At 37.1% G+C, this 25,597-nt stretch overlaps 1 protein-coding gene across 2 annotated transcripts in view; it reads left to right on the top strand.

Annotated features, from left to right (window-relative positions):
- negr1 (neuronal growth regulator 1) overlaps positions 1 to 24,383 on the top strand; it is a 173,893-nt gene extending 149,510 nt beyond the window's left edge. For both annotated transcript variants that reach the window (XM_028028292.1, XM_028028294.1), the window contains one exon: positions 19,031 to 24,383. In XM_028028292.1, coding sequence (XP_027884093.1) covers positions 19,031 to 19,131 — 101 coding nt within the window. In that variant the 3' untranslated portion in view covers positions 19,132 to 24,383. The remainder of the gene's footprint in view (positions 1 to 19,030) is intronic.
- Positions 24,384 to 25,597: the final 1,214 nt, after the last annotated feature.

Raw genomic sequence — 25,597 nt, 5'->3', positions numbered from 1 at the left:
TCACTGCAGTCAGGGTTATTAATAAGACAATTCAGTTGGAAAGATGAATTTTTGGTGCTCTGAACAACAGGCAGGACTGCTCGGCCAGCGTGTGAGAGCTGAAGCAGAAAATGGATAGTCATTTCCTTCTACAGCTGCCGTAGAGATTCAGTCTTGGCCTATAATTGAGACACCAGGGTATATTCTGTTTCTGGACAGACTCTAATGGTTAGTGCATTAAGGGGGATGATTGAAGAAAGCCACAAACGTACAGTGGAGGCCACAGTAAATCAGAAAAGATGGCTTTTTGGCGAATTTGGAGATCGTAGTGAGTTCTCATTGTGCAGGGCTTTGAGTCTTTCCTCTCTCTTACTACTACTAAGAGAACTCCTTTGAGGAGTTAAATGAGTGTAATTTTAAGGTAAAAAAGTGAGCAATTTCAGCAGTAACAGAGTAAGAGCTTTGGACAGGTCCTTGTCTTTGAAAATGTGGTTAATGGGCTGTTTTGCGCCCTGTTAGTAGACAAGCAGGTCTTCTCTGCATCACTATGATTCTTGGATTAAACTCTTGAGGAATAAGGACTTGCAGCAGTTTGTATTTTTCATGATGTCTGCTGGAGTTGTGCATTTTCCTGAGTTTCACCCAGCGCATCTGACACAGTTCTAAACTCTTCTTGTTCCTCAGCTGACTCACACTCATTACAGCAATAAACAGCTCAAATTATATTTTAATACAAGTATTTCTATTTTATCTGCTCACGTCCATTATTGCTCTGTATTTTTTAGCCCAGTTCTGTTGAGTAATATAGCTGTAGCTGCCTTTTTCTATGGTTCAAGAAAAATATGCTGGATAATTGCACATAATTCTATTTATACAGTAGCCTACACTGTGTCATCTGAAGGTGAGAGTATGAATTACAAACATATTGTAACATAGTAAAGTGAGTGATTCAAACTAGTGAAAATATCTATCCATGATTATTTCCTTGGGTTTTTTTCAGTTTCTTACAGTTGTGACTTTTTCATGTCAATATCAAAGGCACCAATGTTCCTAATGTGAACAAAAGGATATAGTTACTTTTTACCAAGTATTTCCCCCCTTACATTAACTCCTAGAAGAATAGACTGGTTATAATTCATTGTTTAATAAAGAACTGGAAGCAAAATAACAATTAGTTTGTTCTAATTGGCTGAAAATAAATCTAGGAAGTGGAGATACTGTACTTATTGCTTTTAAAATCAACTCCCATGAAAGATTGCCATGGACTTGTTTTACACAAATCAAACATAATTTTGATCTCTCACTACAAAATTGAGGAAGGTAGTTGGTTATATAAAGAACTTCAGTTCCAGTATTACTAAAAGTTTATGGTACACATATTTGTACAAAAAATATCCATGTAAGCCCTGTGTGTTTGGTAAGCAGCTGTTCCAAACAAATACAGTGTTGTTTTATATGTGAACATATGCAGAATGTTTATGTGCAGAGCAAAGTGTGCCATTTGAAAAAATGGCACACTTCCAGATGTCACTAAACTACTAATTCAGAACATTGAGGTTTCTTATTCATCTGCAGTGGAAAAAGGAAGGTGGACTGCACAAAAACTTTTTTGTCAACATACAGATTTTTCAACAGCAATCAAATCTGTGCCTGTAATTAATTAAAATATGTATCTGAATTGCCAAGGTAAATGTTAACATTACTAGTCCAGGAGACTAATCTGCTGCCATCCAAATAGCTACCTGTAGCATTCAATGAGGAGAAACTCCATGTGTGCTGTAAAATGCAAATTGGAGGAATTTCCATTGATGATCATGTCTCATAAGAACATGAGAATGAAACATGTTTTTATTCTCTTATTTAAATGGTTCTTAATCTTATTGAAATGATTTTAATTTTAGTTTTTAAATGGTTATGTTATAGCATAATCTATTAATCCATTGTTTTTTCTGTTAATATTTATTTCACTTCAAAAAAGTACAGCCAAATTTCCTGTTAGTGCTTACCTGTCCACTTTCAAAGTTGTAGATCGTAATAAATTCAACTTCATTTCAGAAACTAAAAATGATTGTTTGCTACCAGCCAAATAAAAGAAAATCTATATGTTAATGTATTATTTAAAATCTAGATGTAAAAGTACCAAAAATGTTTCAATCTATAACTTTATTTCTATAGCACATTTTAGCAACAAGGAAGTTCAAAGTCCTTTTTCATAAAATATATACAGTATTACATTAAGAAAATATCATACACATGACAATACTTTTAATAATGTTATTGGGTTTTTGGTATGTAATGTGGACGTGTCTGCTTTAAGTATCAATTTGAGACTTTGTATCTGTTAACATATATTTTTACTTTACTCTGACTAGTTTCAGGGACCAAAAAAAAGTCATCAGTTAACTCTACGTTTCTTTTAATTTTTCTGTATGAAAATTTTATGAATTACTTTTATAATTCATATGAAATATGAAAGTAATTCATATTCATATGATGTAATGCCATTATAAATACTTTTGCTGACTTTATTGATTTTATCTGTACAAAGAGTTTTATTTTGTTATTGTATTCTTTGGAAGCATTTTTAATGAATTTTAACAAAAGTTGTTTGCTTAGTTCCTTGAACTAAGAGAGACAGTTGCTTTTTACTGCTCACTCAAAGAAACATTTGCCACAATGCCAGCATAAAATCCCTCGTTATTCTTTTGAAATTGTTGAAATGTTTACAACTAAAGTGAATTTTTCATTCAGCTCTGGGCAAGTATGAAATCAGGTTATTTTTAATCACAATAGCTGAAAGTCACACATTTTAAAGATATTGTCTACTTGGTATGGGGGGTCATACTGAAGGAAACGCGATGGGAGGGATGATTTGCCATTGTTTTTAAGCAGAAGTTTCCACACTTTCCTGTTCTTCTGAATTCAGAGGGATTCTCAGTAAATCCTATTTATGTTCTGTGCTTGTTTCACCCTCGATAACATTCTGTTATCAATTACATGGATCTAAACCCAATGACCTTTTGACAAAGCAAGAATTTTACTCCATTGATTTCTCAAACTCTAAAGCCCTTTAATAAACACCCTTTCTGATTTTTCTTTTAACATCTACTGTTATGTCTTCAGTCTTGGTCTTCTGCACTTTCAGGGTAAACTATTGAACAGCGCCGTTTTACTCTGGCAGACTATTATCTGGACGATGTCTGGGGTAGGACCTAGTAGTCAGGGCAATTCCCCACTTTGTCCTAAAAGCCTGGACTCCTCATCACTTTACAAATGCCACTCAGTCTTTACACACACACTCTGATAACCCTGTTGTTCTTTTCACTTCATCTTTGTTATGCTATTGAAGCTGTTTGTCCTAGCTTTAAAGTTCATCAAGCCTGCACACTCACAGACACACCCCCACACACGCCTTCACAGCTTCAATCACTGTGATGTAACCAAACCAGCTCAGTCAGATCAACAATATGCAATGGTATGTACATTAAAACCTGCTCACGTGTGTCATTTACCATTCCTCATGTGTCTTCAAATTTGCTTTATTGACAAACCACACCTTAACGACCTTGGAGGGTTTTAAACGCGGTTAGAAAAGGTCATGACATTCAGAAATGGCATTCTCTTTTGGGGGGAAATGGCTCAGATGTCTGCCCGCTAAATAAGGTTAGTTCTATCGGCTCGATTTCGAAGCCTTTTGGCACTTCTGGCATATCTAAAGCATGGCTTCACTCTTCCAATACTAAAGGCTCTCTGTAACTTGGAATCATGTCACTCTTTATTATGGCCAATAAAGATTTCAAAACCGGCTCAAACACATGCACACACACACACTGTAAAAGTACTTGAGTATGCTGTTATGTGTACAGAGAAATGCATTAATGGGGGACGCGTGCATGTACATGCACATATAAACAGAAAAACAAACCACCTGAATACACAAACACTTTTATGCATCCTGTGCTGTTAACTGCTATCTCAGCTCCCCAGTCTCTTCCTTAGCTCTGTTTGTACATGAGAGGAATGGAAATGCAAGTACTTAGCAGTAAAGCCTCTAAGGTTTCAAAAAGGAACCATTAACCCTTTATTATTTCCCCTAGCTTTTAAGATGATGAGTTATTCAAGACCTTTGACAAGGATCCACCCTCTTTACATCTGCAAATAATGAACTGAGGTCAGTGAAAGTGCTGAGAAATGTCTTTGGTGAAGTAATCTTGAGATTCAACACACCAAGGTTGTAACAGCCTCAGAAATGATAAACGACCCTTTTTTTTTTCATTCAAGTCCCTCTTTCCCGCTGTATTACTGTAATATGTCTGAAACTATCAATGAGATGAGCATCTCACAAGTCCACAGCCTGTCACAGACGACAATGTTAATTAGCAGTGAGGAATCCCAGGCTCCTTGTCTGAGCTGTTTTGAAAGGAGCAGATCAGATTAGACCATTTTGCTCTATATTTGTTCTCTCTAATACCATCTAGCATGTAGAGATCATAGTAATGGTGGGTGGCTCCCTGCGGGCCCACAACACCAGATTTGCATCCCAACAGAAAGAAACTGCAAAAGACCAGAAAAAGACATATAATAAAATAGTTGGCAGTCCACACTCGGAATGGAATCAGAAAAATATATCCTACTCCAAGGATTATTAATTTCCACACTAATATCTGCCATTAGTGTGCTTTTCTTGTTAAGATTTAAATGACAGACCAATTTGAGATGAAAATCCGTCACAGCCACTAATCAAAGGATGACTCCACTTATCCTGAACCAATAAATAAATAAGAAAATAAATGAATAAACTGGACGAGAATGTATTTCAATTACCAGTCTGCAAATATCATAGGGAACAGTTTGAATTTCTCAAAAAAAAAAAAAAAATCTCAAAAAATAGCAAAGTTTAAAACATAAACTGTTACTGCATTTTTAGCCAAGTAGCGAAAAACGTTTAACTTTTTCCTTACCATTTATGGAAAATGACATCGCAGAATGACAAAAATCATGTTGGTACTATAGTGAGCTAAATGGAGCGGTTGTTATTATTTTAAGCATTTTTTTTTCAGTTTGCTTGTTTGTTTAGTTTTTTATTAGAAATATTCCAAAGTGTTTTGCTGCTGAGTTTTTGTGAACAGTATACTGTTAATAAAAACGAACTAATCAGTATCTGTTGCATCCCCTGATCCTAAAGCATGAGCCCTCTGCTTCAAGCTTTTAGTTCAATGTCAGTTTAGAAGTGCCTATTGTTAAGCAGAAAACTACAACTCCCTTAACAGATATTAATCTTTGTTGTACTTGTCCTTTTGGCACCTCCCAACACGGCTTTGCCAAAGCACAGATTGGCGCCTGACACAGAGCAGAAAAATAAGCAAGTCTGTCCTCTTAACCGACTGGCTAACAGCTAAGCTTTTCAGTGAATTCATTTCTCATTGAATCATTCAAATTCTATTATGAGAAACAACAAAGTTTAGCCATTGCTAAAATGGTTTTATTTGGTCGATAATACTCAAAATATTGAAAGAGGTTCATAATTTAACTTTATTAACCTACTTTCTACAATTTTTTTGTACTCACCAAACATGTTTTTAACCAGTAATGTAACATTTTGTCTTTTGTGTATTAATTTGTCCAATAAAACAGAATGTTCATCTGGTAGACATTAATATTGTATCTTGTGTGAGGTGTAGAAGATGTAGGAGGGAAGTAGCTCTTCCCTCCAGCATATAGCAGGCTAGTCTCCCTGCTATATGTGATCAGCAGGGAGACTAGCCTAAGAAATCAGGCAAAATAACAGATATGAACTTCATTGACCATGCCAGTAGAAATAAATTTAGGTGAATTATTAGTAGGGGTGGTGCAAGTTCTTGCAGATCACAATATTGAAATATAATATTCTTGCTATTCAATTCCTGTTAGCGTTGTAAATATTTTTTGAGACCTGAAAATGAAAGGACGAGGATTTAAGCCTGTGATATTTTTGTGTGGATTTGGAAAACCTGTACTTTATTTATGAGAACAGCAATGGTAATTGGTAATCTTTTCCCAAACATGTTGACTAATTCTTGTTTGTTCTTGTTCTCATGAAGCTATTGTCTTGTTTCCTATTATTTTCTGAGCAAGCTATATATTTACCCCCCTATTTAATAATGTGAGTTTGAACTATGTCAGTCAGCTTTTAGTCAAGTTTTTAAAAACTCAAATTTCAATTAGATTTTTTTTTTTTGCTATAAAATAAATAGGGAAGCTTCCTGATAAAGACATGAAATCCACATTCACAGAAACCTGGAGGTTGGTGGTATTTAGGTATCTTCTAAAAAGGGGAAGACGGATTTTGAAAATCAGAGACATAGCATTGTTGGTTAGGATTAAGGCATTTTGTTCCTTTTCATATAATTTGCCCACAGCAAATTCAATGAATTCCAGACAGACTATTGTCCTTGATTCAGATTTAAAGGCATTAAGCTGAATGCTGAAAAGTGAAGAGAATCATCAGGTTTTACAACAGAAGACAGACTGGTATTGTTATTCATTCTGAAAAACACTCTATGGTTTAGCATAACAGCTGGACCTACAGAGCATATTTTATTCAAAAGAGCATTGTTTGACCATCACATTTACGTCTGAGTAACACATTGATAAGCTTTGTTTGAATAGAAGAACTTTACTTATGGAAAACCAAACTTTAACACTGTGAGAAGTCTTGATGGAAAAGAGCAGATTCAATTAATCTTGGTTAATTTTTCTTTCCTCACATTGTACTTGGACAAATTAGAGCTGATACTGCAGAGAGACTGTAATTGGCTTCTGGGTCTTACTAGCCAATAAAACAGCATTTTAAAATTGCTGCTGGAACTTCGGTCATTATTTTCTAGACATATGACACTAGTCGCTTTTATATGGGCACTTTGTGACCCTTTACATTCTGCTGTAATTGCTCTTAATGTTATGAATGCAGTATAATTAAAGTGACATTTCCCACACTCACATTTCCTGCCATGGGGGCAGAAAGTCAACTTGATGATGAATACTGTATGTAAATGTAAATCTGTCTGCCCTATTTCTGGTGACTGAGTGAGATTTATGTCTTTGACCAGATGTATTGATGTTTCCTTCTCCTGAAATCCAGCTAAGTTGAACCAGAGGTCAATCCAGGGGACCAATTTGTTGGTAAATGCAGGCTCATTCCCCTCACTGGTTCCAGTCAATAGTGTCTGACCTCATGCGAAAAACAAGAACATAGAGAGCGGTATGCACATAGATTTGGGAGGTGCACTCACTGATCCTATAGTCAAAGATGAAAAAGCATGTCGCCCTCATCTCTTCTGTTATTTATGCAGCAGTAACAGTTGCACATCGATAGTGTCAGTGTGGTAGAGAGGATGGAGCTCACTCAGGAAAGGCTAAAGTGGATTTAGAATGGAGGGTTTTTACAGACAAGCAGATAAGGGTTAGGGCTTTTTTTTAGGGATCTCACACATTTGAGTTATTGTCAGTCTCTTATTCGTAAAGCTTAAACACTTTGGAGTGTTCAGAGTTATTGTGACTGTCCAGGGCCTACACAGATGAGTAGTTCCAAATAGCGGTTTAAATTCTGGAATCCACTCACATAAAATTGGATGTGACTTTCTAACATACATGCTACTTTTATTTTACTGCTTTTTTAGTGTTTCAAACAACCTCAACCTAGGTGCTCTTGAACTCTTATGATTGTTTTTGAAGCATCAAAATTGGAGCTTCACCTCTGTAGCAAACTGAGGCTGTGCTCAGAAAAATATTGCTTCTGTGCATAGCATCTCATTTCCATTTAACACCCTTAAATGAACTCAACTGTGTTTCAGATGGTAAAATTGGATGATACATTTTTCTGAGAGCTATGGGTTCTGTTGCAATGGTCATATTAGGTTGTAGGTGTAAATGTGAAGGCTTATGAAATAATTACTCTTGTACTTTTGACTAAAAAGACAAAAAAAAATACTAACTTTTTAGTCAGAGTATTTCATGTAAGTTCTAAAGGATATATGTGAAGTATTAACATTCACATTAATGAGATGTTGCTTATATATATATATATATATATATATATATATATATACAGTATATATTACATACATTGATATGTATGTAATAAATCATACACTGATTTATTTTCACTTTTTTGCCTGTAATATTTTCTTCCTCCTGTTTTCTTCCTTGTCTGTTTATTTACAGATGCCTTTTTTATTTTCCTGATGTTCTCTTATGTTTTCCTTCAGACTCCTTTTTAGAGAAGCTTTGTGGGCAGGCATTCAGAGTCAGCTTCTCTCCTATTGATCAACGTCAAAATCCAAATGTGCGCTAATATAGAGTATACAGGACATGACATTTATCTTAACTCTCGTAAGAACTCTCTGAAACAGACGCTCCCCCCAACTGGCCATAACTGTGTGATTCCTCCCAATGATAGGTTTGTGAACTTCTCAAAAGAACTGTGTTGTGCTGAATACATACAGTATGCAACACAGGGCACAGATTCCCAACTTTTTTGTCTCCATCCAGCTAAAAAACACATGGGTTGCATAAAGTTTTCATTTCATAATGAAAGATAAATACATTTTTATATCCAACAATTTGTGATAATGCGCGTCAAGCACCATTATTACACTCAGAGCTACACTCATAGGAGCTTGTGAGTTTAATGGAATTGCAGATAATAAAGTATCTTTTGAAAGAGCACTACAGGCTCAGTTTAAAGTCATTTACATAAATTTTAAGTTGGCAAATTAATCTTCACTAATAATGGTGGAGTGGTAATTTAAAATCAAACTTATTTCTCTCTGAAATATATCACCCTGAGAGTTTTAAATTGTATATGTTACACACAGTTTATATATATTTATGTTTCCCAAGAAATAAAACAGTGTACACCTCGACATAAAACTGTACATTAAAATTTCTCAAATTGCATACAGGTTATGATTGAGAACCATATTAACAGGAATGATTTTTTTATTATTATTTTTTAAAGAGTACTTCAAGCAAGCTATATGTCATCTATGTTTCTTGTACTTTTCTTGAACTAAATGTGTTAAATTAAATCCCATTTATTGTGTGTACATAACTGCAAGGTCTGTCCTGTTTTTATTCTCCCATCTGTAGTCAGAGCCTATTCATGTCAGAACATATGCCTCTCTATGACACATTTCAACTCCCCTCTCTGTTTATGCCTTAAATACAGACGCCAAATTAACTGCAGCTGACATTGGTGTCTTACTTTTTAGCCTTTTTTCGTGCAGTCCATTTCCAGCATGACAGATGGAGGGTATTAAGAATTAATTACTAACCCTACAATTAGTTTGCTAGTTTCAGTGTAAAAGGGATTCATTCTCATTCCTCAGTGTCAAAAGGGTCACATCATTAGCACAAGGGCTGTGTTGTTTTGTTTTGTTTACTGTCCTCTGGGTTGTTCCTAACTTAGTAGCAGGATATCCATTGATTTTTACATGTATTAGTGTTGTTAAACTGATAGATGCCTGAGAAATTAAAGTCTTCATACACATAGATACCAGACTACACATTTGATGGTGTGTGTGCAAAGCCTTTGCCCTCTTAAAACACAGCAAAGAATCTCCATCGAGATCAATACTGATCACTTCAGGACACTGCAACTTTTATCTGAACCTCCCACAAGCTTTCTGAAACAAGGTGGGGAAAGTGGCTTCACTGCATGAGGATCTGTCTTGGCAAAATAAAGAGCTATTTCATGTGTGAGACTCGAACAACCTGTGGGCGTAGGCTATTAAAAGTAGACTTTGACTCAACATTAAGTAACGTAAAGATAGGGCAAGTGCCTCCGTTGAATGGTGCCTGCCATCCGCTCAGCCTTCATTCTTGTGCAGTCCTTCAGTTCGAAGTAATCCACTGCACATGCTAATCACTCGGCAATTGATTGAACCCCTTTTGCTCCACCAATTTCTGTAAACCACAGAATTGATCTGAGAAAAATCAATTAACAGCTCAAGGAAGGTAAATATGAAGAAAAATTATAGATTGCTCTGCATATAGTGTGACCATCCGAGCAAATACTGGCAGCAGGGCCGTGTGCTTGTGCCAAGATGCTCAGCGTGAGCACATTTCAATCAGGTTTGACTAGCCTCAGGTGAACAGTGATAACCAGACAGTATGCAGTGATAAAGTTATCTTATATCTATCATGAAGAAAATGCACTTACCCCTCCACATTCAGCTGTGCTGCTTTATCAGGACCTCAATGGAAATTGACAAAAGGAAGCTGTTTTATCATATTCCCATATACACTACAGCTGGGAATCGACGTGACAACGAATGGCTACAGGTGAAAGAAATGAGTGCATGAGAGCCAACAGAAAGTGTATCGACGCAAAAGCTCACAGAGATTCAACCCTATCATAAGACTTTCCTCATAACTGGTTAGATTGTCGCTGACATCATAGAAACCAGGCAGCCTCCTGACTCAGCAAAATACTCGAGCCTACGGCTGGACTTCCAGAGAAATAAAACCTTGATAAGCATTAAAAAGAGTAAGGAGGAAATGGGCGCATGGGGAATTATCAGAGGGAGTAGGGGAGAGAAACGCAAATATGAAAGTGAGATTATTACACAGACAGTGAGAGAAGAAAACGGGAATGTGGGAACTTACAACATGCTGACGCCATTTGTTTGCATCCCTGTGCATTATATTAAACCTGGAACATTAAGGAGATTTAGTGGGAGCAGCTGAAGTCATGGAGTAATTATGCTGTTGGATCTGTTGTGATTAAAAACAGTCTCAGGGCATGCTGTGTTGTATTCTTGAGATTTGTTTTTCAGAGAATATGTTGATGACTATTTATCTTCAAGATTTATAGAAAAAGACCTTAAACGGCTGGGGGGAAAGATTTTTCTGTTTCAGAGGGGGATATAGAGAATATTACTTGAAAGTTGATTAATTTTCTATGTAGTAAGGACAGATCTATAGATCTTATCTTTTACATACCTTAATTGCCTTTCTCTAAGTATTTCAGAATATCCCCTCATCCCATATGGATACCAAGCTACATCTTCAAAATATGCATATTTTATTACCCTGATGGATTGTGTTCAAAGAATCACTAAAAGGTGACACAATAAAGGCTCCCACATATTATGGTCTACTTCTCTCCCTTCTACTTCTCTGATATTTTCCTATAGATTGTGGGACTGATTATGATGATTAATATACTGTAGTTGAACATAGTTTGAGCTTTCACACCTGCAGAAAGCATGTTCTTGAATTAAAGATGCAATGAGGTCAAAAGTCCCAGATTGTCTCTAAGGACACATTAATTTCAAATAACAAAAATGTCAGAGGAGGAGGGGATAAGGTGCATTACAACAGAGGAGCTAATCAGTAGGGAAAGGATCAGTAACTGTAGAAAAGGTGGAAATGTCTCCTCAGTTAGGATTCCCCCCTCTTGTTTACACTGGGCTGAGGTCTCTCAAGTGTCCAGATACCCCACAGAGGTGTTGATTAAGTCAAGCTGAAGGCCAGAGCTTGCCTGCGTTCAAGAGCCTCCAGCTCACTCAGTGAGCTATCAGGTGACCCGACACTTGCTCAGTCTCACTCCTTTCAGATACAAATGCTGAGAGGAGCTATTCTAGCCAGCCCAAAAAGCGTTCTGCTGGGTGTTGATAACTGACAGGTAACAGGATGTGGGGAACGGGGGGAGCGGACTGTGAGGATACGACAGTGCTGGGAGGCACAGGAGGGATGATCTCTGAAGGCCATCTTATTAATGGAGGCTTTTCATTACTAGCACTAATGCAAATGATTGGTGGGGCTAATGAGCTCCAAGGTGTGAGTGAATGAGAACTATGTGCAGCAGCACTCTGTGGTAATCATAACGGGAGACAGAGGTGATGAGTTTGAACATCATATTTGGTCATGATGAACACTTTGCTTGTACAAGAACAGAAGGAATAGAAAGAGAAATGGATGAATGAGCTGATGGGATGGCGAGTCAATTGTGCGCCAACTTAATATGGCAGCCTGCTACTGGCAAGAGGCAATAAGATGAATGGTGAAGGGGGAGGTTGTATTTCACTGTCAATGGGGCTGAAGTGAGGTAAGACATGGGAAATGTCTTGATCACCTTCCATGAAGTGCTCTCATGCTCCTTCTTTAAGTACTGAGCAGGCGATAAAGCTTGCCGTATCATTTCAATATTTTGCTGCTCCTTGTTATAGGTCTTAAGTGCTGCATGATATTCGTTTATACTCTCCACCAAACAGCAGCACATGGCCTAGACAAGACAACTTGTATGTGCCTTAGACACACTCCTGGTGGCTGCTGGGAACCTTGCATGTAGGGGGATTTAGCCCGAGTTACACCATGGTGTGTATAGGATCAGTTCTGGCTCAGGAATGTCTCTTGTGGCCTTCCTCTGGGAATCTGTGAGGGGAGAACTAGAGGCCACTGAATGATGGTCAAGGACATTAAACCCCTCCTCCAACTCCTCCTTTCACGAGCCCTTTCTGAAGCTGCCCATGGGGGATTAGGATGATGCCTGGCTGGCTACCATGTATGTACTGCTAAAACACAAAACCTGCTTAGAGGAGACAACTAACTAAATAAATAAACTGAAAGAGAAAGCAATATGGAAATGCTCAGTTCCTTCTATAACCTACCAGAAACAAGTAGGCATTCCTGAAGTTAGTCAAGACAAGTCACAACATGTGCATACATTTTATTGCAAAAAACCCCCCCATATCAATTATAATTAAATAAGTCATAAAAATTTGATTGAAAAACAGATAAAACTGGACCAATAAATAGACAAAAAAACATTAATGGATAACACCAGTAAATCCAGAGTAAACCCTGACTACAGGTACTCAAATAATGGACTTAATTAGTAAAATTATTAAAAAAAGATTTTTTTTCTAAAATTATGCAGTCTGTCCTTTTTCTATGCATGCAACTGTAAAAATAATTCACAATAACTATTAGCAAAATCTAAAATGTTTTTTTGCAAAATTCCAGTATTCATTATGAAAACAATTTTATATTATTCAAGGTTATAAGAGTTTGATCAATTAATTGACATGCATGTTTTTATCATAGTAGCATAAACAAAAAATCCAAGTAAAATTTATTTTAATTAAGTTGAACAGCTTTATTAAAAGTATTTATCACAGATTAAAATATTAGTAAACAGTTTTTAAATATTACTAAATATTACGGTTGACTAAGGATGAGCATTCTTTTCTTCCAAATAGTCAATAGCTGTATTTTCTGTTTTTGTGTCAACATAACAAAAGAAGTATTTTATTGGGCTGTAGTCAAAATGGAACATGATTTGTTAAAGAAATGTGTTTTTGTACAAAAGTTCATGTAAAAATTAAAGCAGGGCAAGGAAGCAGCACACATTTTCTATGCAATGTAGGATTTTCCAGTGAATAACAGCATGGTGCAAGATAAAACCTGCACTTTATGTCACTGTTGCATATGTCTGTTTGATTCATTTTCTCTTTCAACAGTCACTGAAGTTCAGGGCCTTAGCATTCGTTGTACATATGATATGTGGGTGACAAAACTGCTGTCGACGTAGATTCGGGAGGCATCGGAGAAAGGGAACAAGGACGGGGGGAATAAGTGCGGCTCATGCTTCAGCAGGCTATTTAAAGCTAATGGCTGCTCTCCAGATTCAGGGGAAAGGACCATTGATTGTAATTTTCATATGACTTCAGCTAGGAAGCCTATAGTTATTTTTTTTTCTTCCCTTTTTTTCAATTTTAATTCTGTTGCAAAACAGTAATTGAAGCGTGTCGCTTTCATCTCCACTTATCTCCTCTGCTGCTCTCCCTTTGGAGTGCTGCTTCTCCTCCCTGCATTGGTGCTTTGTGACGCTGTTGGTTTCTCTGTGATGTATTGTCTGGGATTCTGGTGCGTTATTGTAACTTGGTGTTGATGTACATGGCAATTAAATTCTAACTCCAAAGAAGCAGAGCCCACTCCCACTCGCTCTTTTTTGTGTTGTTTTTTTGGGGGTTTTTTTTCCTCTTGTGTCCGCCAGGCGCCGGTGCGCCAGCTCCGTTCTTGAACCCCTTTCAATCAATGTCTAATTTTTCCCAGTTCTGTCTCTTTTGATGAATCCTTCCGCTGCCTCTATCTCCCTTTATTTCTTTTTCAGTTTCTGTGGGTCTGTCTCCTTACCTTCATGTTAATGAGTAGAGTGAAGGCATAGCAGGCAGTTCCTGGTTGGGGAGTTAATTAAAGTGGCAAGTTACAGCCCACACAGTCAAAACAAAAGGAGGCTCCTGCTCTTTCCAGTGACATCGGGAAATATTAAACACCTCGAAACTTAAATGCTGTGAGGGGGCAGCTGCACCAGCATCACCTACCTCTTCCTCTCCTGAAGCACTGAGGGGTTTATTGTTACGCTCTCCAGGCCTGTCACTGCAAACCAAACCAGTGAACCAGTAATTACTTACCAAGCGTCTTAAACTGCTGCATGAAAAGCAGAGATATGAAAGAGAATCCTGCGACCGGAAAACTGCACTGACACTGATCAGATAAGAAATCAAAGTAGAGAAATAGTGAAATCTGCCTCTCTTTTTATTTCACCCCCACCATGCCACCTGAGGTGCACACAAGCACACGGAAACAGACACTAACAGATTTGTTCGAGCACGGGTAGCTCTGTGCAAGCGTACTCAAGCTCGAGGTACGGCGGGTCGGCCGAGCAGGACGGGAGCTGTTGCCATGGTTACCGTTCCTCGGCTCACTCTCGCAGCCCGGGAAAACTGTGTCATTATCCTGTACTCTGGACAGGAGGAGAGAGAAGGGATACAAAGAGAGAGGATGGGGAAAGAAAGGGAAGACAAAGATAAAAAGGCTGAGAGGAAAGAGGGGCAGCCATGCATCCCACTAAATCATCAAAATTTGCACCCATATGTGGTCCTGTATTCATTTTTTCCCTCCTATCTCTATTTCCATCTGTCAAGCGTGCCATGTTATCAACGTAAAAAGGTAAACAACTTCAGTGCTGACAAATAATGCTTGAAAATGTCAGGTAAAAGCAGAGCAGTGTCAGGTGATAATGGGATCTGTTATTGTTTTTTTGTTGGGTTTTTTTTTTTTTTGCCTCTGAATACTGTTTGCAGCAGGCTATTGTGTTGGTGACAAAATCAATCTCTTAATCATCCTACTTATTTTGATACTGTAGCAGACATGTTCCGCCCTAATAACAACCCACACAAGTTAAATAAAAACATGCTTCACAGTAGCGATTGTTCAGTGGGATAACAATCTTCGTCTGAAGAGAAACAACCGTGAGTCGTTTTCTAACCTCACAAACACAAAGAGAAGAACTATCTGCCCAAGATCTCTTGTGTTTGCCTGCGCTGTACAAGCGCAAGCGCATGTGAGGTTATTTTGCTGCTTGTGCAACACATCGTCTACTTCAGAGGAGTTACTGTACATTGTGAACTAATTACCTGGCAGTGTAAATAGAGGCGCCCTGCTGATATGGGCTGTTCGCCACATGATTTCCCTTGGTACAGCAGAGCCTGTTTGCACCGCCTTGCTGTGCTCCGTGTGCAGGCATGCATGTGACCTGTACACGCAGGTATATGTGCGCATTGATGGAGAGTGTTCTTTGTAACCCGCGAGGTGGGGTTTATTGAGCCGCTGGCTAAAAGAGTGTGTTTGTGATGGAGGGGTTTTGGGGGAGGGGGGTATAGGGGCAGCAGAGTAGCCCCTCCAAATGAAAAGCTGCCCTCTACTTCTCTGTCCACCACACGCAGCTCCCCAGAGAGACCTGTTCATATTACCGTGGCTGTCCGCTGGTCAGAGAAACACAAACAGCACAAAACAAAAGCCTCCTTTTGTAGCAGTGAGAGAAAGGAACTTGTGTTGCCCTCATTTATCCTTCTCTCCTCTGATGGGGTCTGTTGGCCAGCAATATGAGGGGAAGGAAAAGGGGGAATAAGTGTTTGACTCACAACTGAAAACAGATGAGATGGAAGGAAAGTCAGTTTGACACGTTTCCAATTACTTCTGCCTACTTCATCTCAAGTCAGGTTAAAGCGAGGTGTCACATTTTAACAACAGTCATAGCAGCTGGAAAGTAGTGTAAGCGTTTTGTCTGCTTGATGTGGGAATTTCTCCCATATTAAAAGTTTCTGATCTCTGTTTTTTTTTATAAACCTTGAGTAAAAATATTTTTAAAGAGCTATAACATTCGAGGGTATAGGAGATATTCAAACATCCTTACCAGTGTGAGAATCATTATTATTTATATTAGCAGCAGATACCACTGTGTGGGAAAGCAGGGTTTTGCTATTGTTTTAAGAAGAAATGATTACATCATTGGCATTTTAAATTTGCTTTACAGTCTTATTTTAATCACTAGGATAATTAGCACATTTAGCATTGCAAAACCCTGATCTCTATCTGTATGTTCTACAGTAAAGGTCAGCAACTTTAACGAGCCAAAGAACCGATTTCACCTTTGCTGTTGCTAAGTAAAGTTGAAGAGCCCCAACAACATGATCTTGATGACTGTAAGAAATATATATAATTCATCCAGTTTTACTAATAAACTGGAATAAATGAAAACAAAGAAAATTCATACTTGTTGAAAAGGGGAAGAAATGCATTTTCATGAGTAAAACAGTTGAGTCATTGAATGGAGGTAACAAATAAGTAACAAACAGAAAATAGAAAATTAAAGCATATGCTGTGATGACTGAACTAAAGTATTCCTTGTTCTACTAGTGCCATTCAATAGACAACAGCATAAGTAGACATTATATGAAAACAGATAAAATGACTGTCTTTAATCTGCCTTTATATTTGAAACCAGCAACTTCTATATTATTTTTTTATTAAAGTCAAGCTCCATCATGGAGGGTCTACAGAGATGCCTCGTCATATCGCCTGAATATGAGATTCGTAAAACACTCCTATCATTTTCAAATCCTGCATGTTCTAAGACTGACAAAGATCAAGAGCTCAAAACGATAAAGTTACCAACTGTTCTGGCTCTTTCCCTCACTCTGAATGAACCACAGACATATCTCAAAAACAGCCTCTTTTTAAATAGGTTCTTGTCTCTACGTGGTTCCCCTGACTTGATTTTTAAAATCTCAAGTAACAGACTCCACATCAAAGAAAGTAGCTCACTATATGAACTCAAACATTTTTCCTCACTCAGTGCTGGATCTTTTTATATTTCTATTCTAGACTTTTTCTGATCTTTAAGGACTCTTTGGGTGGGATAATCTGAAAATGATGAATAAGAATGATGAACTTCTGAAAATGAAACTATCTTCACTCACACAGCAGCAGCAGCTCTGTTTATAATGTGTCACAGAACGTAACATTTCATCTTGGTGGACAAGCATCATTGTAACATTGGTGACACATTCAGGAATACCAGAGAAAGCAAGAACATAGTGATTTTTTATGAAAATTTTACATTTAATTGACATTTTTGATGACAAATATAGCCTGAGTTAGGTTTTAACCTACTCAACATGCAATACAGCAACACTTAAAACTACCAAGTGTTGTCAGTGGAGCACACAACCAAGTCACATCTAATTGGGGAAGAAACTGTGAGAGGCCTACACTCAGGAAAAACATGGCTGTTTTCATCCAGAGTGGAGGCTGGTGCTATTGCAACCGCTCTTCGCCTTGTGAACATGTGGATAATGACTGCTATGCTCGAGTGCAAATATGTGAGTCTTTCAATAATTTAAACTCAAATCCACTAAAACAGAAGTGTCAAACTCACTTTCATTTCGGTCCACATTAAGGTCATGGATGTCCTCAAAGGGTCGGTTGTGGCAGAATGCATACATAAAACTATCAATTAACAAACTTAAAATGTTAGGGCTTTCTCTGCATTCGATTTGTACTTAAATATTTAACATATTTTCCAGTTGATGTAATATGACCCTATACAACTAAAAACTGATTTGATTTGACTGATAAATTAATATTTAAGTACACAAGTGGTTAAGAGAACCACAGTCTATAAACGTCGACCGTCTAATCGAGCTAGAGAACCACAGTCCTATTTCTGTGGTTCTCTAGCTCAGAGGGCCACAGAAATAGAAATTAGTTACGGTGGGCTGGATTTCACCCACAGGCCTTGAGTTTGACATGTGCTCTAAAATATCTGTCAGGAACAAGCTGATTTACAAAAGGCATGGACAGACATATACAGTATATATATATATATATATCCTGATTATGGAAAAGTCATGCTGGCCAATATCTATGGTTTTATGCTGTCTATAAAAGGTTTCCTTTTAGTTTCCTTTTATGCTGTCTATTCTGAAGAATCAAAATATACTCTGGTTAAAGTAAATGTGCTAGAATACTACAAAAATATTTTGACCCTGAGAATGTCATCAGGACAAAATGTCCTGTCCAGTCAATTAAGCTGTCAGTCATTCCTCAGCTAAATATACCAGAGACAGTAAGAAAAATGGTCCAGTCAGGTTCCATAATCATGTGAAAATGTCTTGGTGACTTTCACACAATAATACAATATGCAGTTAATGAATAAACACATGCGTCCAACCACTTTTATTTAATAAACAACAAAAGTCTTCCTTTTATTCTCTGTCATTTTTCAAATCCCATTATAAATTGTATTTAAAAGTTTTTGGTATATTTGTACATTTCAGTTCAGAGACTGATTTTCGTTGCTTTGTATTTTTTTGTGTGTGCAATATTAGTTACTATGAGTTTATTTTTGTTCAATTTTCAGAGTAAACTGTCTCTAGCTTGGGTCTGCAAACAGCTAAGGCATTAAAACATTGATTGCACAGAAAAGTATAAGTATTAAACTCACCTTCAGTCCTGTGAATAACTCTGTGAATAACTCTGTGAATAACGTTCCCCTCACAAACCAGCTCAAATCAGTGGTAGTGGTTCTGCAAATTGCCACTCTTGCCATTCTCATTTGTAAGCTTCAAACCAAGCCTGCTGTGGATTTGGAAATAACGGGTGTGGAAGAGTGAAAGTGCAATCACAACTAATCAGAGCTTCTCTTGTTTCCTGCCCACAGCACCCAACACTGCACCCTATGGGAGCACAGGAAGCGCCCATGTCCCGCTGGCCTGTCGATACCTGGTCCTGGCTCTCTCCTCCTTCATCAGTGTGTACTAGCAGAGGCCAGCGCAGACACAGTGACTGTCCAGAGCATTTATGAGTCCTTTTTTTGACATTGCTGATGGCTGAAATTTAATCTGGCACTGTTTGTTGGAAAGCTGAGGTGGGGAAATAGTCAGCTTCTTTTTTTGTGGGGGAAATATATTTTTTATTTTATTTTTATTTTTTTTGCTTTTTGGTGAAAATTCTGTCATGTAAATGCTATGATGTTATTTTTTATTATTATTCTAATTTTCTCATATCCTATTTTATTTTCTGATTGACTGACCACATTGTGAATTAGTGCTCACGCCCACCTCCCGTCTTATCAACAGCCTCTCAAACGAGTCGCTTTCATGCTTTTTTTTTTCTCCTGTGAGGCAATGGCGCAAACTTTTCCATTCATTTTTTGTACATGGTTCAAAAGAAGCAATTGTGCCAAGTCTCTGAAAACACAGATTACCATACCAATGTTGTATTGAATGTATTATGGGCTGTTGAACAAAGGAAAGACATTTAGATTCCTAACAATAACATTTTTGATTATAGAGTGAGCTTAAAAAATACAGGGGAAAAAAGAGGAAAAAAAACAAAGAACAACAAAGGCAGGGTTTTTTGGTTGTTTTTTTTGGGGGGGTTTTTCCGGCACCCGTGTTGCCATGATTACTCAGTAGGTGGATAAACAGTTTTGAAGGTGTGCTTTGTTGTATTTTGGAAATGGGTCCATCATTTACCATGCCTGCCTAGCAGCTTTGATCAGGCAGCAGTCAAAGTAGCAACATATCCTGTATCGTATCTTTATATTTTAATATAGTGTAGGTTTATGTTTGAACGTGGGACCAGCTTCGCACATCCAACCAGGAGCATTAACACGAACCATGACTTTGTACGGTATGAATGGAGGGACATTGCTGCGCTTTTGTTTACATTTTTCTCAACAGACAGTACTACAGCCTATTCGTCATGCTTGTTCTGATTGCTTCAGCAGTTTGCTTCGGTTAGGAGGAAAACGCAGAGCTCGAGTTAAACTGTTTAAAAAATTGCAGTTCCTTAAAAGAAGTATCTTTCTGCAGGCGTCAGAGCAGAGACTTTTTTTTTTTTTACTTGGTTCTTTCTAGCTGAAATCACACAGCAGCAACATACTGTTCTTTTGGCTGCAGGTTGTACCAAAAATATTTGGATAACCAAATCAGAAAAATAAACTCTGCAGCACAAATTCCCCCTCCTAACAAAAAGTAATCTGAGACTCTGAACACTTTTCCCCTCACACCACAAGGGTGAGCAGAGATGATCAGTCTCTATTAGAGTTTAAGCCCAATTAAATAATGGAGCAGATTTTCCATTTCCTTTTTAGGAAAGCTTGTAAGAGCAGCATCCTCATTTCTAAGTACAGTGCCTTGCAAGAGTATCAAAACCCACTTTTGTATTTTTACACTTGTTGACATAATAACCACAAACTTGAGTGTATTCATGCTGTTTAATACATTAAAACCAACACATGATAAACAAAGACAAAGTAGTGCAGAACTATGATGTGAAAGTTAATGATTGGTTTTCAGAGTTAAAACTAAAACAGTTGCAACATTTTGGAGCCTTACCAGCTTTCATCTACAGACAGAAATGTTTACACGTTCTTTCTTACAAAATTCTTACAGAACTGTGCAGGTTCCCTATCCCTGTTGAAGAATAACATTTTCAAAGCAAGATGCTACCACAACCATCTTTTTTTATAGTGGACATAGTGTGTTCATTTTGTATGTAGGCCATCACATTTTCTTCGGTCTCACCTCATGTTTTTGCCTTCTTGTGGTCTCCCTGAAATGGCAAACAGAAGAGGGTCATTAATTTGCCCTTTAAAACTTCGGTAACCTTGTTAGTCTTCAATAGAGGGCCAATTTGTAGAATGCAAGACATAGTTGTCCTGACAAAAGATTTTCTATGTGGAGCTGTGGATCTTTGCAGCTCCTCCATTGTTGCCATGGGCTCTTGCCTGCTTGTCTCTTTAGGTCCTGGAACATTTGCCATTGTGCTACATTTTTACCATTCTCAGAAGAGATTTGAATTGTGCTTTGTTTCATAACCTAACTCTGCTTTAAACGTACCCAGAACGTTCTCCCTGATCTGTATGACATGTTACTTTGTCTTCATGATGCAGTTTCTTCACTGATTATCTCTAACAAATGTCTGAGGCCTTTACAGAGCTGCTGGATTTTTACTGAGGTTAAATGCTTTCAAAGGTGAACATTTGAAAGCATTTAGCTGCTTTGAAATTTATTCAGGGCTATCAGAGTGAAAGGGGATGCATGCCACACTTTTGAGATTTGAGATTTCGCTTGTTATAAACCATGTATCATTTTACTTCTGCTTCATAATTATGCGCTACTTTGTGTTGGTTCCTCTCATAAAATCACAATAGAACACATTTAAGTTTGTGGTTTTTAAGTGGAAAAAAATTGAAAATGGCTATTTTTGGAAGGCATTGTACTCTCAGCCACATCACTAAAACAGAGATACTGAAATGCCTTAATATACCCATATACATACATTTACCTTTCCTCCTAAAAGAAACTTCCAGAAGCTCTCACCAAGGTTCTCCTCCTTCCTGATGATAGAATATTCAGTAACCATCACTCAACATGTCTTTGAGTATAAGGAATTATCCTGGGGATAATTACAGCCCTCACAATTATTTTTTTTTTTAATGAATCAGATTCTTCATATACAGATGCTGCGTTTTTGGTTGAGGTCAACATGTTTGTGAGGTTGTTTGAATTTAAAATGTGTTACATTTTACCCAACAACTGAGGTACTAACCCGTCAGGTTCACAGAGTATTTTCAGAGGTGACTGAAAATCTGTAGAACAATAGCCATCGCTGTTAAAAGACTTAAAGCACAAACACTGTCATTATTTACATGGTGGTATTTTGGTTATTTGTTTTCTTTTTGTACGGAAATTATGTTCAGTTTGTTTTACCAACGATAAATTTACTGCACCATATGATTTTGTTTAAATGTTAAAGTATAATGGAAATGGTTCAGACGTATATTTATTCTCTTCCTTTATTAAAATGATGTATAAACACTGCGTTTTGAAACATGTAAAACTGGATATGTGACATTTATTTGAATGAGACACAGTATGGCATAGTTTCTAATGTCGTCAGATTTCTTTAGATGCCATGACTGCTGTTGATTTAGGTATGTTTAAAAAGAACAATGTTTGCAATGAAATTTACCTACTTTTTGAAACAGAGGGTGTGAACCAGTATATCAGTATTATAGAACAGAATCAATGTGTGTATATTTGGAGAAAATAGGTACCTTTTGATCTGTAGAGCCAGTGTGTAGTCCTAGTTTTCACACACTCGCGTGTTTGACGATGTGCAGAGAGTATGGTTGTGCTGCATGTTCAAAATTAACCCGTGTTTTTAAAAGGTGGCCATTTTACAGACCTTCAAACTTTCTAATGAATGAAAGAAGTTTTCATTTTGTTCTTTTACAAAATCTTGTTTCATAACCCTGGTCTGAAAATACATACCTCTACAGATCACCAGGCTGTGTTTGTATATGATTTTATTTTACTTTTTTTCAATCAACTTGCTCTTGAGTTATAATGATAATGATTGTTGTGGCACATTGTGGTGACAGTCTGGAGTTATGCTGGTTGCTTGTTTGAGCACTTAAGACCATGCTAGTATTCCATATGAAATGTACTGGATGTTGATTATTATTTTTTGAATATGGTATTAACAAGTCCCTTTTACCGAATCCGTATAATTTGCAATAAAAGTCTTCATGTTACAATGTAAACCCACATCTGAGTTAATGAGCAGTAAAAGGCAGTTCTCATAGGTGATTCCAAATAAATGACAGTGAGACAGCATCCCTGTTGCTAATTTGACCCCATGAGAACAGAATCAAAACACCTGCTTATGTTTTAGCTATTGTTTTTTTTTTTCTTTTACTTTCAGCATTTGGCTTGATTTAACTGATCAACAAACATAGACTGTCTGGGTTAGAAAAATGCAATTAAAGCCAGTGTTGATTACTTCAGCTATCGTAAAGCCTGGTTCACACAGCAAAATTTTTAAATTGTCGGCCGATTTTCAAATCATGAGAAACTTCACGCATGACGGTAGAAACTGATTTCACTAATCAACATTCAGATGTCCGATAGGAAATCTCGCAAAACCTCTCATGACCAAACTTGACCTTAGACTAAACAAACACGGCCGACAGGGAAGAAACAATTGTGGACTGCAATTAGCCGAGAACGATAGAAGAAGTCGTCCCCAATATCCACTAGACCTCTTTTTTTGTTTTCTATTTAGAATCCCCTCCATGTTTCAATCTCCTCACTTTCTGCTTGGCTACACGTCACATTCATCAGGCAGCATTCTCATTTGTCCTCCCTCGGGGAACATCACACACATACTGCAATATCGGGCCAAGACAATCCAACATGTTAAATATACTTAAGATCTTAAGAGCCATCCCAATAATCGGGACGTTCTTAAAATTGTCAGAAGGGGAAAATTGGAAAACGTTGACATAAAAATCTTGTTTTGTGAACTAGGCATAACACAATAACAACTGGCTGAAAGTTATCTCACTCACAAGGAGAAATTGCTAGCAAGAATAAATCCATTTGGACTTTGCTAGAAGTCACAAAATCATGCACTGGTTATTTGTCACAACAACTGAGAAACACAGAAAGGGGTTCAGATCAGGAACTCAGTGAAGGAGGTGCTAGCTATACTTTGGCCGAGTGCATTAAACATGATATTTTAGTGAGCTACATGCAGGAAGCAAAATTAAGAAATTAAATGTTATTGAAACTGTTTTCATGACAACTCACTGAGAATGAAGTAATTCAAAAGATTTGGTTGACAAATAGAAGCTGGACTAACTGTAGCTGCAACGCTAAAGTTTTCTTCACCTTTACAGTGCTTTGCAAAAGTGTTCACACTCATATTTTGTCATAATAAAACCTCAAACTTTATTGAGACTTCATGTGATAGACCACCAGAAAGTAGTGAGAAACTGAAGTTAAAAAAAAACTACAACCTTATCCATGACCTGTCTGCTGTGTTCCTTGATGCTGTTGTTCACTAATGTTGTCTAACAAACTCCTGAGACCTTCACAGAACAGCTGGATATACACAGCAACCATTTTAAACCCAGACAGACTCTTATTTACTAAGAAGTGACCCCATCAGGTAATTGGTTGAACTGGATTTTATTTAGAGGTTTAAAAGAGATAAGAGACTAGATCCAAATATAACCTTCAGATTTTCATTTTTTTTAAAATTAAATATAATGTTTCCTCTACTTCATAAATATGCTTCGTCTATCATAAAAAAATCCCAATTCTAAAAACATTTTGTTTAAATTTAGTAAAACTTGGCAGCGGCAATTCAGCTCCAATATTTGGCTGTTTTTAAAACATCTTTGGAACGTCTTAGTCTGCATTATAAATCTTAATATAATCATGTCTGATACTGACTGGTTCAACATTATTGCTAGAATTGAAACATTTTCATGAGGTAAAATAAGTAAAAAATATTTGATGACGTTTCAGTTTGAAAGCAACAAGTGAAACCTGCAGGGTGAGAAGTCCCACACTGAGCAGAGGTGGCAGCATCTCTGGTTTTAAGATGATATAAACAATTTACTTGTTTTCTTGTAGTTTCATGATAACTCCAAGAAAAAACAATGAGAAAAATATAAATTGTAATTTGAGTACATTTAGTTAGTGGAAATATTTTGGGGCAGATTTATACTTATTAAAGCCTTTTATTTTAAAGGTATGTAAAGGTAATAATGCCAATTATTTGCTAATATAGATTTATTTTTTCCTCAAATGTTGTGAAAGTGCTCAAACTGAAGGCTGACTTTTTCTGTCCAAATTGTTACTCCAATCAAGAGTTAATTTATTTTAAGGATTTTTTTTTTTTTTTTTTACACATTTTTACCTTTGAATGAGTATTCACTTAGTTCCTGAGTCATATTGTCTTCAATAAAAGTTCCACATTATGGCAACGAGTAACATTTCACTACTACCATGTAATTATGTTCCTTATGTTTTGGGGGGGGTTTTTCTCTTGAGATTAGTTTGCAAGATTACATATCTAAAAGGAAAATTCTCTTGCTTTTAGAGAAAAGGAATCTTATTCCGATAGAGCAGATAAAATTGGGTGTTTTCTTTTTTGCCATGAGATTTTTTTTTAAGTCAAAAACATACAGTAGAACTGAAAAGCTTTGATATACTGAAAGTTGTTGTTTTGAAAAATGGGACAAAAGCTTTCACTAGTACTTTTGGCATCTCCTCAGTCATAAATTCAACAAAAATATCCAGGTGGCCTATATGTGAAAAAAAAAAAAGAAATGCCTTCATTTCTTCTCTACCAACGGTGTTGCATCAGATGACTTATTATGTCCAAACCATAAACAGCTGTAATTGAAAACAGGGACTAGTATAGA

The sequence above is a fragment of the Xiphophorus couchianus genome, chromosome 9 (assembly GCF_001444195.1).
Source record: "Xiphophorus couchianus chromosome 9, X_couchianus-1.0, whole genome shotgun sequence".
NCBI lineage: Eukaryota > Metazoa > Chordata > Actinopteri > Cyprinodontiformes > Poeciliidae > Xiphophorus > Xiphophorus couchianus.
The sequence above is the reverse complement of the archived record's forward strand: the minus strand, read 5'-3'. Positions and strand labels throughout refer to the sequence as shown.